Below are 18,209 nucleotides of genomic sequence, written 5' to 3'. Positions count from 1 at the left end.
AAAAAAAAAAAAAAAAAAAAAAAAAAAAAAAAAAAAAAAAAGAAAAAGAATAAAAATAAAAAATAAATAAGTAAATGGGGAAGTTGAGCCTCTGTTCTGCCCTGGGGTCAGATGCATCCCTGGAGCCTCCCTTCCGCTGATCTCAAGGCAAGAAACCGCCTACCCTCCTTGGAGGCCTGGACCACAGGACAGAGGTGGGTGAGCGTGGCCAGCCTCAGGCAGGTTCCGGCAAGTGAAGGGGGCTCACATGCAGGGCTGAGTGTATGGGGCAGTTGTGTGGGTGCTAAGAGGGTGGTCCCAAGTGTCCAGCTCAGGAAGATCCTTGAGAAAGCGGGTTCCTCCCTCCCCCGACAGATAGGAGCCAGGCTGTCACCATGGGTACAGGGCCAGGTGGGGCGTTACCGATGGTGGGGGTTTTGCAGGAGCGGCCGCAGGTGCTGGGGCAACACTTGCTGTTGCCAAGACAGTCGTTGTCGGTGAGGCAGGTTTTGACGCAGGGCGCCTCCTCCGAGTAGCTGGCCTCGGGGCACACGGCCTGCTCTGCACACAGGATGGGCAGGTGGGTGGGGGTCCAGGCCCCACCCCCAGACCCCTCAAGGGACAGCAAGGTAGAGGCAATGAGGAGCCCATCCCTCAACAACCCAACATGATGTTTCTTAGAAGGCCAAAAAAAATCTACCAGAAATGTGACAGACCTGATCAAAGCATGGGAAGTCAGCTGTGAAAGTTAGGAAGCAAGGCCACAAGCCCACTGCAGGTGGTGGGACGTTAAGACCCTGACCAGACATGGCTAGGGCCTGAGGACAGCCCGCACCCTCCGCTGCCACTTCCCCATGTCCTGGCTGCCCTGCTCGCTCCCAGGCCCAGGCGTTTCTCATCTGGGGATAGCTGCCTCCATGTGTATATACAGCCCTGCTTTTCTGCCACCTCTGGACTCCCCCCACAAGGGGTAAGCCTCCTCCCTTTCTCTCTTCCCCCTTCCTATCACCAAACCACCAGGACCTGTAGTTCCACTACAGGGTCCCACTGGAAGCAGAGATCAGGCAGGAGGACCCTCCTGGGAGTGTCCCCTAGAAAGTTACCTGGCGAGATGAAGGCTGGGACCGCAGCGAGGGTCACTTCCAGTGCAAGCAGGGCTAGGGCCAGGCTGAGGAGGCAGCGCATGGTGGCGTGTGGCAGGCAGGCAGCAGATGGTGGTCTGAGGACCTGGGGTACATTTAAAGGACCGGGGTGGGAGGAGGGCCTTGGGGTGGGGCAACGGGGAGGACAGACTGGCATGGCCCCAACTGGGCTGAGGCACTTCCTCCTTGGATGCCTGAAGAAGCCAGGCCCAGTCTTGGGGAAACGGCTGAGAGGCCTGGGGTGGCCGCTATACTGAGGGCCATTTTTGAAAAAGGAAGTCCTTATTAGGTTGACCACTTTTTCCCCATTTTGAAAGTCATGCATGTTTATTAGGAGAATTGATAAAATGAAGGACAGAGGAAGGAAGAAAAAGAACGGATATTAAACGCAGGTACAGCAGTTATTGTAAAATGGTTGCATAGGGGCCCCTCAGGGACAAAAGAAATGATGTGTCCCAAAGCTATACAACATCACCTAGGAATCAAAATAGGAGGGAGATAGCAGGCGCAGGGATGCTCTCAGAGGGTGTTTTGCTGCTCTTTTTTTTTTGTAGTTTTCTGGGCCTTCTATGAGAAGGGGCTGCCTTCTGCTTCTGCGCTGCAAGCTCCCTGCGGAGAATGTCGGGCACCGGATGAGGGACGCGCCAGGCTCTATATCGGGGTGTCTGTGTAGGGCAAGCACTAGGAAGGCCTCTTCCCAGAAGGGACCCTCCTGTGCCAAGTGAGTGGGTGCCACAGGGCAGGGGTGGGTGTGTTGCCAGGGCGCCATGCCCCCTCTGCTCTGGGGCATTTCCTTTATCCTCTTGCCTGGAGGCCTTGGATAGGGAAGCGGCCCTGGGGACTGTGGAACCTGGACATCTGCCCTGAAGACCCCGGGTGACCACGTGCTGCCTGACGGCTGGTGCTTAGTCCCTGATCGAGGCTGCACTCCTGTCCAGCTGGAGACCCTCACAGAACCCCTTAAATCTTCCCCTGGGACCCTCTGCTACTGAACATCAGGATGTTCCAGGCCAGAATGTTCTACTTCAGCAGGGCTATGATGTGTCTCCTCTGTGTGCCCATGGCATGACATGGCTCCATCACGGCCCTCACAGCCCCTCTGCAGAACAATGGGTCCCAACCCAGGCGCCTCCTGGGGTGGCCAGCATGGACACACTGGTGTGGTGACTTGCCACCTCTTGTGTCTCTCCATGGCTCGAAGTTTACACAATGCTTCATATAGGCTGTCCCACCCTCCTGGTAAGGGGGCTATGCACAGACCAGAGACCTGGTGGAGACCAAGCTTGGGGAAGCGAAGGTGGCAAGGCCACAACTGCTCGCTGGCAGGCCCTGGTGGCCCTTTTCTCTGCCTCTGTCCCTTCCTACCTACACCATGAATGGGTTTGGCTAGAAGATCTGAGTCCATCTCATGCCGATGCTGGGTTGAGGCGAGAGCGGATCCATCTCAAGAACTCAGATCCCTGCCACAGACAAACACTATGCAACCCCCACCCCCACCTAGTCCCCTCTTCCTTGACAGCACAGAGGGGCACTTCCTTCGCCAGCATCTCCCATCTCCAGAGGGTGCCCCAGAGCTAACTATGCCATTTTCAGGGCACCTTGTTCAACAAATGGGAAAAAAGTACTAGTAAAGGTACCAGAATAAAAAGATATGTTTCTCTTCCACAGTCTCTCTGACTTGTCATGATGCTTTTCACAATGTGTCAATTTAAGTAAATAAAAATAAATATTTCTTTTTATGAACATGAGTGGCACGGGTCATTTTTATGCTGTGCAATGCCAATTCAAAGGTAAACACAAGAGCACTAAGCCCTTAGGCAGAATCACCCAATCACACAATTCTTGCCTTGTAGTTCACATGGGGCACATGTATACCTCAGTGCCAATGCTACACAAAACTAACTCAACTGCTTTTCCACTTATTTTTTTCTCTTATTTGTTTTTATTGAGTATTTTTGGATCCATCTCTTGTTGTGAGGAAACAGCTTCCTCTTAAGCAGTTTTACTCTTCTAACACAAAGAATCAGTTGACTGAATGTGTCAGACTGAATTTTCCCTCCATTACATCAAAATTGCTGTAACCAACATCGTGGCCAGACACCCTGAGCACCGCAGGCCTGCCTCACTTCTTACAGTCGTTCATGTCTATATGAACTTGTATATTAATGAGGATGAAAAGTTGGCTGGGTGCAGTGGCTCACGCCTGTAATCCCAGCACTTTAGGAGGCCGAGGCAGGCAGATCACAAGGTCAGCAGTTCAAGACCAGTCTGGCCAGCGTAGTGAAACCCCATCTCTACTAAAAATACAAAAAATAAGCCAGGTGTGGTGGTGTGTGTCTGTAATCCCAGCCACTCGGGAGGCTGAGGCAGGAGAATCACGTGAACCTGGGAGGCGGAGGTTGCAGTTGGCCGAGATCGCACCACTGCACTCCAGCCTGGGGGACGGTGTGAGACTCTGTCTCAAAGAAAAAAAAAGAGTTGCATTCTTTATTTTTATCTCATTTTAATTTTTTATTGAGATGTAATTCACATGCCATAAGATTCACCCCTAATTGTAAAGTGTACAACTGTTTTTTAGTACATCCAAAAGGCTGAACCACCTCCACCTCTAATTCCAGAACATTCTATTGCCTTAAAAAGAAACCTAGTACCCACTAGCAGGTATTTTCTATTTCCCTCTGTTCCCAGCCTCTGGCAACCGCCGATCGGCTTTCTGGCTCTGTGGATTTGCCTATTCTGGACATTTCATGGAAATGAAATCATAGGATGTGTGGCCAGCTGTGTCTGACTTCTTTCACCGAGCATGGCTGCTGAGGTTCATCCATTCTCCAGTATGTGTCGGTGCTTCACCGTTTATGGACCATAATATGCCTTGGTGTGCATGCGCACACTCTGTTGGTCCATTCATCTACTGATGGACACTGGGCTGTCTCCACCTTTTGGCCCCCATGAGGAGTACCACTGTGAGCACTGGTGATTTCACCTGTTGACGTGCGCTCCTCGTCTGGCTACTGGACAAGCAAGGAAGGCGCTTGGCTGCTGTCTTCCCCTTTCCTGCTATGCTGTCATTTTCAGTGTCACTGGCTGGCTCCTATGGGGACGAAGGCGGCTAGGGAAGGGCCAGTAGGACTTCTGGGCTGCTCCCACTTCCTGGAGGTCTGTCGCACCCTTCTGCGGCTCCAGCCTGTCTGGGAGCCAGTGTCCCGCTCGTCTGTGCCTCACTGGGACCTGTGCACACGGGCTGGCCAGGCCTGCTGCACATGCATGTCACTGGTGTGTTGGTTCCATTGTCCCACCAGACTTCACTTGCTAGCACATGTTCAGAGGTGAAGTTAAGGATTTCAAGGCAGAACAGCCGAATGTTGAACCAAGCTTAGGCACACGTGGCTGTGTGGGCTGCTGGCATGAAGCAGCGACACCTGGAGCCCCTGGTTTTCCAGCTCTCTTGGCTGCCTCCGGGGTCCCAGAGACCCTCTGTCCCTGGACCCTCCTCCCCAGCTCTGCTCTAACCCTCATGTCTCAGGTCCAACAGTGGCTAGTCCCTGCCACAGCCTGTCCCCCCTCCTAGCCAGCTCAGCTCCTCCTGATCCACACCTCTGCCCTCGCATGTCTTGGGGCTCCAGGCTCCTGCCTCTCCCTTTTTCCCCAGCCACCCCACCCCCTGCCTGGCCAGTGACCATCTTCTGATGATTTCACTCTGTGGAGTCCCCAAGCTCCTGAGTTCAGAGTCTGCCAGGCCCCGGGGACATGACTTCCATCACACACCCATCAACACTGTCCTGATTCCCCCAGAGACTCTTCCAGGACCTCCACCTGCTCTCAGGGTCCTGGAGTCCCCACCTCCCACTCTCAGCAGCAAATGGCCTGCCTTGACTTCAGAGAGGAGGGCGAGGCTGTCAGTAAGGCTGTGCCTATCTTCCGGCATCGGAACACTTGGGGCTCCTCAGCCCTCTGGGTTCAGGGGATGGCCTTTCTCCTGCCTGGGCAGGGCACCCAGTTCAAGGCTGCTTCCAATCCCACCAGCACCTCCAGTCAGGCAGGCCCAGCTCCATCCTCCTTTCTGTGATCCTTTATTTCCTTCATTACTATTATTTCTGGAAGAAAGGCCACAGGCACGCGAGGGTGCCACACACAGTGCAGGCAGGGGGCAGCGTTCCCACTTGGCCCTGACCCCCATTCTCATTCCCGGAGGTTGATTTCCTACTCCTCAGAGACAGTCAAGCACGTTTAGGTATGGATGTACAGGTCCATTCCCCTTAGAAATGCGACTTATGTGCACACTGTCTCCCCCTCCTTTTTTTTTTCCGCTTGGAGATTACACGTTTAACGACACTGTCTGCTTCTGAATGGCGGCTTAGTCCCCTCCGTATGGATGTGTCCTTGTATTCGCTGGTCTCCTATTGATGGATATTTAGGTTGTTTCTGATTCTCTGCTACCACAGAAGACCCTGGCTTTGGGCATGCGGGCAGGGAGCTCTGCAGGGTACCAGTGTAGAGGCGGAGCTGCTGGGCCAAACGGTCCGAGTTTCATCCACATGGGAGACCCTGCCCAAGTGTCCTCCAAGCATCTGGCCCGATTCCCAGTCCCTGCTGGCACGCCCAGGTGTGCAGGGCCCCCGACACCTCAGGAGCAGTCACGCTCATCCTGCCCCCTGGGTAGCTAGGCCAATGGGTAGCAGTGGAGGCTTTCATTTTTACTTTTTATTATGAGAATTTCAAGCACACAGCAAGTAAGAATAGTCCAATAAGTACTCACAGACTGATGGTCTAGACTTGTCAACATTTTGCCAGACTTGTGTTACTATCATTGTGCTGTTGTTGAAGTTTAAATCTGAAACATCATGTTGTTTCAACACCCTCTACTTTTTTTTTTTTTTAAAGATGGGGTTTCACCATGTTGGCCAGGCTGGTCTTGAACTCCTGACCTCAGGTGACCCACCCACCTCAGCCTCTCAAAGTGCTAGGATTATAGGCATGAGCCACGGCGCCCAGCTCTACTTTCTTTTTTTGAGACAGAGTCTCACTGTCACCCAGGCTGGAGTGCAGTGGTGCGATCTCAGCTCACTGCAACCTCCGTCTTCCGGGTTCAAGCAGTTCTTTCTGCCTCAGCCTCCTGGGTAGCTGGGATTACAGGCTCCCATCGCCACACCCAACTAGTTTTTATATTTTTTTAGTAGAGATGGGGTTTTGCCATGTTGGCCAGGCTGCTCTTGAACTCCTGACATCAGGTGATCTGCCCGCCTTGGCCTCCCAGAGTGCTGGGATTACAGGTGTGAGCCACAGTGCCCGGCCAATCCCCTGCTACTTTCATACGAAGTTGGAAATCCCAGGGCCAGTTTCCTATAGATAAAATTCTTCTGTGTGTAAAGTAACTGCTAGTTCTGTGAGTTCAGGTGGGCTGGGTCTTTCCTTCTCAGTGGCGTCTGGCTTTTGCAGTCCTTCAAACCGCCCCTGCATCCCAGCTCCCCCAGCCTCCTCTTTCTCACCCCTCTATAGTCCTCAGGGAATGTCCATGGCACTACCACTGCCCTTTCTCTGCTCTCCCCCGCCCTCATCCTGTGGGATGCATCTGCCCACAGCCCCCGAGCCCACTGCCCTGGCTCCCATGCCTGCACCCCTGGCAGCAGCTCCCAGGCACACCCAGGGCCCTGCCTGGTCCCGGGCATGCCCATCTGTTCAGCCTTCAGAGGCCTTGGAGCCACATCTGCCCACTGTTGCCAATGCAAAGCTCGGCCTCCTCCCAAGTCTCCTTTCCCTGGGAATGGCTCCCCACAAGCCAGAGACCTGGAGGGCCTCCCTTTTGTGTGTCCCCACCCAATCAGTCACCAAGAGGTTGGGCCATTGATAGATGCCCCTACAAAACCCCCTTGGGTTTGTTCCTGTCAGTTCTTCTAGGCTGCTACCCCAGGATGGGCAGTAGTGGCACCGATCACTGCAACAGCCCCCTTAACACATCTGTCTGCAGACGACCTGGTTTGTTCATGAGATGTCCTGTTTACTGGCCTCCGGAGCACAGGACCCCTCTCGTCTTCTTGCTGAGCAGCACGTTCCCAGCATCTGGGGCATTAGCCTTTAATGGGAAGGAAGGGAGGGAAGAAGGGAGGAAGGGAGGGAGGTAGGAGGAGAGGGAGGGAGGGAAGCTTACTCCATCCTCACCTGTAAAATGGGGTAATAATGAGACTCTACTCCAACTACCAGAGGGAGCTGCGGCCCAGGGGCCCAGGAGGGAACACCAGTTCTGTGTGGCTGGTGGGGAGTCGGGAACAGGGGGGAGGAGTGAGAGGCACTGGCAGGACAAGGAGTTCGGGGCAGGTGCACAGCTGCCCTTAGAGCCCTGAGGGCCAAATGGAGAAGCCAGAGGGTTCCAGGAATGCTGTTTCTTCAGGCTCGCCAGCCCCAGAGGCAAGGGACATAGGGTTCTTCTGGCGCCCAGGGGAAGGCTGGCCCCTGGCTTGCCTGGCTCCAGCCCATCGTCTTCCAAGATGCACAGGCTCTTTTGCTCCCCAGCAGCTCCTGTATGCCCAGGATGGATGGGGAACCGAGGCCCGGGCTGTGGTCAGCTGGAGCACACTGTCCCCACTGCTGGTCCTGTGGGGTCAAGGTTTTCTCCAAATTCTGAGTAGAGACAGGGACGGAGGAGGCCATGCTATTCCACAGGTGTGTTCCAGTCTTGTGGTGACTGCCACAGGCCCTGGGTACATGACCTGCCTTTGGCCCTTGCAATCAGAGTCATGGTCTCTGGGTGAAGGCCTCGCGCTTGCCATCAGGGTCACAACCCTGGTGCAGGTCCAACCCCTCAGACTTTGTCATCAGAGTCAGGACTCCTGGGTGAATGTCCTGTCCTTGTCATTGGGGTCATGACCTCTGGGTAAAAGTCTCACTCTCATCATAGGGGTTATGACCCTGGATGTGGGTCCTGCCTTCAGCCCGTATCATTGGGGTCATGACCCTGGGTGCAGGTCCTGGCCTCAGCCCTCTGCCCTCCTCACGGTTTGCCTGCTCTGACACCCTTCCCACATGCCCCATCTCACCCAGTCATGTCCCTGCATACAGTGGCTGCACGTCCTGCCTCTGGCTCCTGCCTGGAAATTTCTCTCCTCTCATCTTTCAAAATTCTCCTGCCACCTCCTACTGCAAGGCTGCAAGGCTTTGAAGCTGCCATGGGCCCTCTGTCCCCTCTCCTGTGTCCAGCAGAACCATGGGCCTCATGGGCCGGTCGTCACTGTTAGGTGGGTTGGACGCCCTGATGGCTCTGCTTCTGCCTTGGGTCACAGCAGGTAGGGCAGGGCTGCAGAGGCTGTTGCTGGGTACGGCCCTGGTGGGTGAGGCCCCATGGTGTCATCTCTGTCCAGCTTATTCACTTGGGATCCATTTGCTAACACTTGTCTGTGGTCAGGGGCACAGGTAGGCCCTGAAGTGCAGACCCCAGGTGCGTACCCACAGAGGCTCCTCCCAGATGTGAGGCTTCTGACAGGGAGTCACCCCCAAGCTTTCAGAAGAATCCAGTGCTGCACATGGAGGCCAGGAGCATGGATGTGTAAGGCCAAGATGTGCAGTCTGGCAGGTGCAGAGAAACGAGATCTTTTGGGGGAGTCAGTTTCCCTGACACTGAAGTGAGAAAGTGCTGGGGAGGCTGGCAGGGCTGACCATGGAGAGCCATGGGGGCCAGGCCAGGGGTCAGGGTGGCAAGACAGGACCAGAGGTGTTTTAGAAAGGCCCTCTGCCAGCTGATGGGGAGGTGGGAGGAGAGGAGGGGGAGGGCGTGAATGAAGGCAGGCATTGGGCCTGGGGGGCAGGTATGTGGGACCCAGGCCTGGGTCTCCTGGGCCGAGGAGGAAAGTCTAGCCGGGGTGGGGTTGTAGAAGGGAAGGCAGCAGGGAGGAATCTGGTCTCTGTATCTCCATAAACTCATGATTCCAAGCTGCTGCCCTACTCTCCAGAAACATTGCCCCTGGGGAGATTCTGTGGCTTAGGTCAATGCCTTGGGTAGAGAATGGGCAAGTAATGAGCTCCCAACAGAGTGGCTTTTCACCGTTCCAGCTGAGAGGCCCCCCTCTTTTATAGCTGGGTGCCTTGAAGCCCAGCTTGGGTAGGGACTTGCCAGGATCACACTGGGATTGGGGAGTGGACTTGGGACCACCCTCAGCCTCTGGGGCCCCAGGGCCAGGCGGGGGGAAGGGGGAGGTCAGAGCACTACCCTGTCCTGCCATTTTAGAAAGTGGTCCAGACTGACTGTCCCACACTACTCATATCCTACAGGGTCAGAGGCCCACAGCGGGCCCAAGGCCCTACAGAGGCCTGATTCTGAGATGAGGTGTCTGGGAGAAGCCCACTTGGATGTCCTTTCTCTAGCGGAGGCAGAGCTGGGGTGCTGTGACCTACTAGAAAGATTTCAATGGCTCCCACCATACTCAGCAGACATGGCAATCCTTCAGCCTGCTTACCCCCATTACAATTTTATATTCTTTGCTAACATTAGAGGACTTTCCATTAAAAGCTAGCTTTCTGGTGTGGGAATAAAGGAAGACCACCCACATGAGGACAGGCAGAACCTCTTCATCTAGAGCTGCGCTAGCAAGGGGGGCGGCCGTCATCACTGCATTTGGCCAAGACTCACAGGCAGGCGGAGGGAAAGGGAGGCTCAGGTGAGCCCTGATGGAGGCAGCCGGCCTGGGGAAACTCGGGAAGCTCACTAGAAAGGGGGCTGCCTTTGTGATTGGTTAGGAGAGCATATTTGTTTTTTTCTGGTTGGTCCTAAGTTGGTAGCAGGGACAAAAATTAGAGAAGTTGCCAGTTATTAATCAAGTCCTGGTCATTTGGCGGGAGTTTTTGTTAGGCCTCCCGGGATTGTTGCCTGAGAGAGTGGTCTGACTTCCTATGCATTTGGCTCATAGCTAGCAGGCTGGTGTCCCAGCTGGTTGCTACAGACTGGGTCAAGTTCTACTCTTATGTATGGTCTGGCCATCGACACATTTGATATTCAGTCTCTCCCTGGCTTCTCCTGAGGAATCAGAAGAAAGGCCTTTGGTAGTGAGGCAATCTAGATCAACCTTCTCCCTGAGGATGACTCAGGAAGCTGAACAAACAGCCCCCAAAAGTCTTACCGAAAGCATCAGAAAGCCAGCAAGATCTGGAAGACAAGAGCCCAGTTGGGTTCTTGTTCCAAGCTGCTTTTGCTCTGGAGGCATTTCAAGTTCCAGGGAATTAGCCTGGAGATGAGCTTTGTTTCTGGTCCTGTCCTTGGACCGGAGGGCTAGATGCCAAGGCCCAGTAAGATGTAAGAGGACAGCATTTCACCTGAATTCTGCCAGTTTTCTTTTGGCAACATGTCTTCTTATACTAATGTTGACCAATTTTTGCTGACTGTCTCCACTGCTCAGAAAGACACAAGCAGCCCTAACATCCAAGGGCCATGCCTTAGGGTTCTCCAGCTGAACACACAAAACATTGACGTCAGAGAAGCCTGCTCCAAAATCAAGTCTGATTCAGAAAAACGTCAACCAACCACAAAAATGGCCCAACAGCTCCCTCTCCTGGCTCATGTGAGCAATTGTTACTTCTTTACCAATCACAGCTTTAGCTGAAGCTATTTCATCACAGAATCACTCCCGCTGCCTGACAGCCTCCCACCCAGAAAAAACCCTGTCTTTTCTTAAATCCTCCCCTAAACCAAGACCCAATCTCATGAGGCCTTTATAGTACCCTCTCCCTGAGTCACCTTATGGTTTTCCAAAGCCTGTTTTCTCCCTTGTTACTGCAGCAAGAAATAAACCCAACTTGTTCAACTTGCACGCATGTCCTGGTGGCCTTCGCCTGGAAGTTTTGACACTGGAAAGTGACTCTGTGAATCTTTCCCTTCATAGTTAATAAATATCTTGGGGGATGTATTTAAGATTATGCTAATAACTTGTTCTTTTCAAACTTGTGCCCGCTAATTTTAACCTTTGCTGGGGGACCTTGTCTGTATCACTTATTACTGTGGTGTTTGCCTGACGGTAGTTTTCTTCGCCCTCTTTCTTCTACATTTATTAACTGGAATTATTCTGTAAGGAAGGGCTGACCTTTCCCCCATCGTTTATTAGATTATTTAGCAATTTGTTCCAGCTTTGGCCATTGGGAGCCCCTTGAGATTGGTCCCCGTGTTCTTTTGACAGCTGCTTTTCTCTGAGCACTTTCTCACTTTCTGGCATGAGAAGATGCTCCAAACGCATAGCCTCCCTGCCTCAACCTGGGAACGAGCCATTTTTCCAAGGATACTGGTGCCTTTAACTGGGGAATGGTAAGAGGACAAGATCCGAGCAGAGCTGTCCACGCTCCTGGGATGTCTCTTGTCGAGGCTCCTTCATCAGCAGACAGGCTAGGAAATACATGCATGTCTGCCAACCCAAGTGTGCACACACGTGTATTTCTGTGTCTATCTGTTTGTATGCCTATTACAGTCCTGAGTTTATACGGACACCTCTGATTCCAAACCAGCACAACGGGGCTCACTTTAGCCTTTCCTCAGTTGTAACTTCTTTTTTCAACAATGAGAAAGCCAGTTACCATTATTATGATATTCCTACTAATTTGTTCAGTTCTAGTCCACGCCTGAAACTACTAAAGTAGTTTCAGAATTGCTTGCCATACCCTCGGGGGAAACATGTTTACTGACCACATTACAGCATTTATTTATTTTTTTTGAGACGGAGTCTTGCTTTGTTGCCCAGGCTGGAGAGCAGTGTTGCGATCTTGGCTTATTGCAACCTCCACCTCCTGGGTTCTAGTGATTCTCCTGCCTCGGCCTCCAGAGTAGCTAGGATTACAGATGTGCACCATGACGCCTGGCCAATTTTCGTATTTTTAGTAGAGATGTTGGCCAGGCTGGTCTGGAACTCCTGACCTCAGGTGATCCACCTGCCTTGGCCTCCCAAAGCGCTAGGATTATAGGCGTGAGCCACCGCTCCCTGCCTACTTGCCTATGTTCTTACGTCCCCTTCTTTCCTACTGGAAGGATAACATTTTATGGATACTTGTTTGTGTTTTGCCTTTTTCACTTAAAGTATGTCTTAGGAATACCCTCACCTCAGTTATGGAGCTCTTTCTCCCTTTTAACAGCTAAAGAAATCGCTTCTAATGAACCATGAGAAAAAGAAGAAATAAAAATGGAAATGATAAAATATTTGAACTGAAAAATAATGAAATTACCACATATTAAACTTGTGGATTATGGGCCAGCGCAGTGGCTCACACCTTTAATCCCAGCACTTTGGGAGGCCGAGGTGGGTGGATCACTTGAGGTCAGGAGCTGGAGATCAGCCTGGCCAACAGGGTGAAACCCCGTCTCTACTGAAAATAAAAAATTAGCCACGTGTGGTGGTGCGTGCTTCTAGTCCCAGCTGCTCCAGAGGCTGAGGCAGGAGAATCACTTGAACCCGGGTGACAGAAGTTGCAGTGAGCCGAGATTGCATCACTGTACTCCAGTCTGGATGATAAAGTGAGACTCTGTCTCATCTCAAAAAAAAACAGACAGAACAAAACAACAAACTTGTGGATTATGGTTAAAGCAGGAACAAGAGGGAAATTTGCAGCCTTAACTATACACAATAGAAAAGAAGCCACTGAGAAGTGAGACATGCATCTAAGAAGCTACAAAAATAACAAGAAAAGCAACTTGGATTAAAAGGAAGGAATAAAAACAGACAAAATAGATATACTTCTAGAAAGCCCCCATAAATCCATTTCAGTAAAAGGGACATTTATCACTGCTAAGAAGGGCTGGCTGAGCACACTAGTTCTTCACTCAACAACCAGTTATTTACAGAATCTCCTTCCTACACACACTTTTGGGATTTCAAGTTTGAATAATGACTTGAGTCTTATTCTGTCACCCAGGCTGCAGTGCAGTGGCCTGATCATGGTGCACTGCAGCCTCAACCTCCTGGGTTCAAGCAATCCCTTAACTCAGCCTCCCAAACGATGGGGACTACAGGTGCACATGACCATGCCCAGCTAATTTCTAAAACTTTTTTTTTTGTAGGGATAGGGTCTCACTATGTTACCCAGGCCGTTCTCAAATTCCTGGCCTCCCAAATGAAACCTGACAATTTTTTATTTTTATTTTTTATAGAGACAGGGTCTCACTGAGTTGCCCAGTTTGGCTTCAAACTCCTGGCCTCAACTGGTCCTCCTGCCTTAGCCTCTCAAAGTGTTAGGATTACAGGTGTGAGCCACCATGCCTGGCTTGACTTAATTTTTAATGAGATGTGTATTTCAGTAGGGTTTCGTCTGTCCTGCATGGCTGATTGTTGCACTAAGCCGTGTTTCACCTGCCCAGGGGACATCTGGGTTCCAGTCAATGGACCCCATTGCTCCCCATCTTGCTCACAGGTACTCACATTGCTCCACTCAAGCTCTTAGACTCATGCATCCAAACATCCCAACAAGGTCCGTCTGTCTTCCAGACACCCACCTCTCCTCTTACAGTGTCTCTTCCGGCCTGAAGAGTCTGAGTCTACCTGGCCTCACGCTGCCCTCTGCTTGCCTGTGTGTATAAACTATGCTCCTCGGAAGCATGAAAAGCTGCAGGGCCAGACCTTATTAGGCTGGGCCAACGTGGAGCTCACTGGGACCGCCCTGCGGTAGTGGGAGTCGTGGTGCGGCCACTGCTCCTGCCAGCTCAGGGGTGCTAAGGGAAGAGGGGCATTTCTTTATTTGCTGTTTCCAGCAGCGCTATGAGCGTTATCTACCTTCTGCAGACAAGGAAACCGACTTGAGAGCTTTGGCAAAGGACCTGGGAGCCAGGATCTGAAACAAGGTCCATCAGACATCAGAGTGAGGACTATCATTCTGCCCCTGCCTTGATTACATTTTATGGTGAGGCTCAAAAGAGATCATGGGAAAACTTCTGTGGGCTGTGACATGCTGTATAATGTTAGGCACAGTGGTTGCTAGAAGTCCTTGTAAGCATCGTGAGCAAAGGCCAGTGAGGTTGAGCGCTACTAGACAGTCAACAGGCTGTCTCCTAGGAGGCCTCACGAGGTGGGAAGACCCCAGTGGTACTGTAGTATTGGCACAGCATCCAGGCTTAGGCCTTAACATCACAGGCCCAGAAATGCACGGAAAACTTCCCTTGCAAGGAAGGACTACGTATTAGTTTGTTCCTACACTGCTAGAAAGAACTACCGGTGACTGGGTAATTTATGAAGAAAAGAAGTTTAACTGACTCACAGTTCCACAGGCCATACAGGAGGCACGGCCAGGGAGGCCTCAGGAAACTTACAATCATGGCCAAAGGGGAATTGAACACCTTCTTCTCAGGGCGGCAGGAGAGCAGAGCTCTCGAGAGAGCAGGAGAGAGGGGGAGGTGCTACACACTTTCAAACGGTTGAGTCTTGTGAAAACTCACTCACTGTCACGAGAACAGCAAGAGAGAAATCTGCCCTCATGACCCAGCCACCTCCCACCAGGCCCCTCCTCCGACACGTGGGGATTCCAATCCGAGATCTGGGTGGAGACACAGATCCGAACCCTAACAGACTCACGCCAGCCAAGTTTAAGGGAGAGGCGTGTGATAAACCTGTACAGCAACACGTCAGTGTCCCGTGAGAATGACTGGCACAGGACAGAATCCCGTCAGAACAGCTGGCACCGCCTTCCCCTCAGACCGAGCCCCACGGAATCCATGACAATCGCAACAGTGCTTGGGGAGCTAGAGCACTGAGTCAAGGTTTAATGGCCTTGGGTAAGCACATTCTGACTCAGGCATCTGCACGACTGTGAGCAACGAGTCCCTTCCCTTGGGAGACCTGGGAAGATACTGCCAACTGTCCAGGGTTGTCTTTTCTTCCCCCAGCTCCATGGCTGATCACTTTCCTCTTTGAAATGTCCCTTCTTTTCCTTTCTTGAGCTGATATCCCTCCTCAGGTCATGGTCAATGCATGTCCTCCTGGGGACTCTTCATTCTAAGTTGCCTCTGCTCAGCTTTCCTCTGTTTGAGTGTCAGCAGTGGCTTCGTGCCTGGTGAGAATGCAGGTGGCTGGGCAGTGGCCCGTGCAGGACTAATTCCATTTCCCTGGCTGGATCCCTCTCAAGCTGCCAGCTCAGTAGCACTGTCACCAGCTCATGTGTCTCTCCAGCACCTGAAAGGCGCCAGTGGAACTAAAGAAGTGACTATTAATTGTATTTCATTTGAATTAAATAAAAAAACTGCTAATTCCATTACCGGAAAAATTTTAAGCATCTCTGTAACAATTTGGGTATGAGTCAACTTTTTCAATTATAAATTTTTAAAATCTAAAGATAGATCAAGCATTTCTACTTGAGTTGAGGTGAGCTTTAAGTATAAAATACAATTTTGAAGACTTGGTACAAAAAAGAATGTGAAATATCTCAATCATTTTTCATACTGATTACATGTTGGAATATTACTTCAGGTACAATGAGTTAAATCCGACCTCTTATTAAAACTAACATTTACCCTGCGTTGTTTGACTTGTCTTTTGGCTGCTACAGGACATGCAATGGCAGTAGCCCCATTGCAGTGCTCCTGGGCAGCCCTACTCTGGACGGTGACCCCTTTGGAGCAGGTGCCGAAGGCAGTGAGGAGGTGAGGAAGGCCATGGAAGCTCTGGCCATGTGGTCAAGTGGGGCCAGTCTGCTCCCTGCTTTGCCATGCTCTGGTACAGCATTCCCCTGAAATGGATTCTCTGAGGGGAGGGCAGAGAACCTGGTGTGGCAACATAAACATTGATATAGCTTTTTGAAGGAAACTGACACAGAAAAACCTTGAAAAGAGGTAACAGATTGAAAAACAAACAGATAAAAACATCTAGTTTGATTTCACCTGAGTCATCCCCAAAGTCTCAACCCTCTTACCCAAAGACCAGGGTCTCAAAACGGCCATCATCACAGGCATGGACAATCTCTTCTGCCACCCTCCAGGGTCCCCCCCTCCTGCTCTGAGAACACATGGCCACAACCTAGAATGTCCCACACCTGGAACCCCAGGTGTGAACACACTCCCTCTGGCCTCCTGGGCTTTCTTGTTCCACCTGTCTTCCATGTCACCTGGAGTATGGCCACTCTCCAGGCCCTATAGCTGTCCTGATTGCTACAGAGGTCTCTTTAGCCACTTCAGGTGTCACTTGGGTCATGGGAACAGATGATCCAAGGGAAGTTGGGAAAGGCAGTGCTATGGGATTTTTCATCCAGACCCAACAGTTGACTATCAACAAACTGGACCCCACACTGGCTTAACCACCATCCCTTCTCTGGGTCTCAGATTCGCAAACAGGTGTTAGGAGTGTGGGAACTAAGGGCCTCACCCCAAGTGGCTTCAAGGAAAAGAGCTTCCTGGAGCCATGTGTGAGGCTGCCTTTGCACCCTGCAACCATTTTATTCCAGGAATGTAATACATAGGCCTGTGCAAAGATTTCACTGTGACATCACATTGTTATTTGTTATCTATTTGTTTTTGAGATGGAGTCTTGCTCTGTCACCAGGCTGGAGTACAGTGGCGTGATCTCGGCTCACTGCATTCTCTGCCTCCCGTGTTCAAGTGATTCTCCTGCCTCAGCCTTCCCAGTAGCTGGGATTACAGGCGCGTACCACCACACCCTGCTAATTTTTGTATTTTTAGTAGAGACAGGGTTTCACCATATTGGCCAGGATGGTCTCGATCTCCTGACCTCGTGATGCATCTGCCTCAGCCACCGAAAGTGCTGGGATTACAGGTATGAGGCATTGGGCCCAGCTACATTGTTATTTGTGGTACGGAAAATCTAACAATAAAAGTTGGAGACGTCCATTGTGATATCCACACAGAGGAATCCTATTCAGCCATCAGAAGCCAGCTTTTTACAGTAAGGCTGACAAGGGAAGCAGAAACTAATTTTCACTGTATGTATTACTGTATTGCACAAGGTTTAACTTTATATGTTTCTTTTTTGCTACTACCACGTGTTTCTTTAACTTTATAGAGGGTTTTTATTACCAAGTGGTAAAATGGTCGTCACAAACTAGGCATTAAAAAAAAAAAAATCTTTATCTTCCGTGTTGTAAAATCTAATAAAAACAGATCAAGGACTTCCAATTACGACAGACACAGCACTGGCAGAATGGTCATACTCAGGGGCACGAGAAAGCCAGGGAAGCCAAAGGCGCCTTCACACCTGGGGTTCCAGGTGCGCGCGCATGTTCTCAGAGCTGCAGCAGGGGAGCCTTTGGGGGTTATAATTTCACATGAATCTAATTAAAAAAAGGGAAAAGCAGGCTGGAAGGTATTATGATTTCTTTTTTCTAAAGTCAATATGTCACAGATGATGTTTATTTCCTTTTGTTTCACTTCATTTTTTAATTTCACCTAATTTTTTTTTCTTCCCCCACAACAACACGCACCACTTCCGTAAAGCGCGGAAAACGCAAACATAAAAAATCCGGAAGGCGCCCTCGGAGTCCAAGAACTGGACAGGGGCCTGTGCCCGCCCACCTCTCCAGCAGCCTGACTCCCCGCCCTCGGGGCTCCTCAACTTCCGCTACCTCCCGCCCTCGGGGCTCCCGAGACCACTTCCACCCGCCCTCGGGGCTCCTCAACTTCCGCTACCTCCCGCCCTCGGGGCTCCCGAGACCACTTCCTCCCCGCCCTCGGGGCTCCTCAACTTCCGCTACCTCTCCGCCCTCGGGGCTCCCGAGACCACTTCCTCCCCGCCCTCGGGGCTCCCCGCCTCTCCAACCCCGACCTCCGGGCTCCCCCACCTCCGGTCTCCACTCCGAAACTAGGTACCCAGGCACCCGGGCTTCCTGTCCCCCTCCTACTTCCCCCGTCCTTGGATGCCCGGTTCCCCAGCCTAGCCCCTCGGCTCTCCAGGCCCCGAAGCCCCCAGCCTCTCCTCACCAGAGACCAGCGCGCTTCCTGTAGCCCTCGGCACTCCCTGCCGCGGCAGGACCCGGGACGCCGCGCTGCGGGAACCCGCGGCCCCTGAGGCTGCGGCGCTGCCCGGCGTCGCGCTGTGGGCGTGGCTCTCTAGGAGCCGCCCTGGAGCCCTCGCCTGCGGACTGTGCTGGAGGAGCCGACTCTAGGAGCACCTGCAGCATGGGCGAAGCGAAGGG

At 51.9% G+C, this 18,209-nt stretch overlaps 1 protein-coding gene and 1 long non-coding RNA gene across 3 annotated transcripts in view; both read right to left on the bottom strand.

The window, feature by feature from the left end:
- Positions 1-2,962, bottom strand: part of LOC108301436 (whey acidic protein-like) — a 5,072-nt gene extending 2,110 nt beyond the window's left edge. For both annotated transcript variants that reach the window (XM_017524571.2, XM_017524570.2), the window contains exons 1-2: positions 1,083-2,962; positions 403-540 (exon numbers count right to left, since the gene is read on the bottom strand). In XM_017524571.2, the coding sequence (XP_017380060.1) occupies positions 403-540; positions 1,083-1,446 (502 nt within the window). In that variant the 5' untranslated portion in view covers positions 1,447-2,962. The remainder of the gene's footprint in view (positions 1-402; positions 541-1,082) is intronic.
- An 11,844-nt stretch (positions 2,963-14,806) lies between these two features.
- Positions 14,807-18,209, bottom strand: LOC108301435. Its single transcript, XR_001823873.2, has 2 exons — positions 17,995-18,209; positions 14,807-15,241 (listed from the first exon to the last, which is right to left on the bottom strand). It is a non-coding gene; the product is annotated as an uncharacterized LOC108301435 (long non-coding RNA).

Source organism: Cebus imitator, unplaced genomic scaffold (assembly GCF_001604975.1).
Source record: "Cebus imitator isolate Cc_AM_T3 unplaced genomic scaffold, Cebus_imitator-1.0 Scaffold34, whole genome shotgun sequence".
Classification (NCBI taxonomy): Eukaryota; Metazoa; Chordata; class Mammalia; order Primates; family Cebidae; genus Cebus; species Cebus imitator.
The sequence above is the reverse complement of the archived record's forward strand: the minus strand, read 5'-3'. Positions and strand labels throughout refer to the sequence as shown.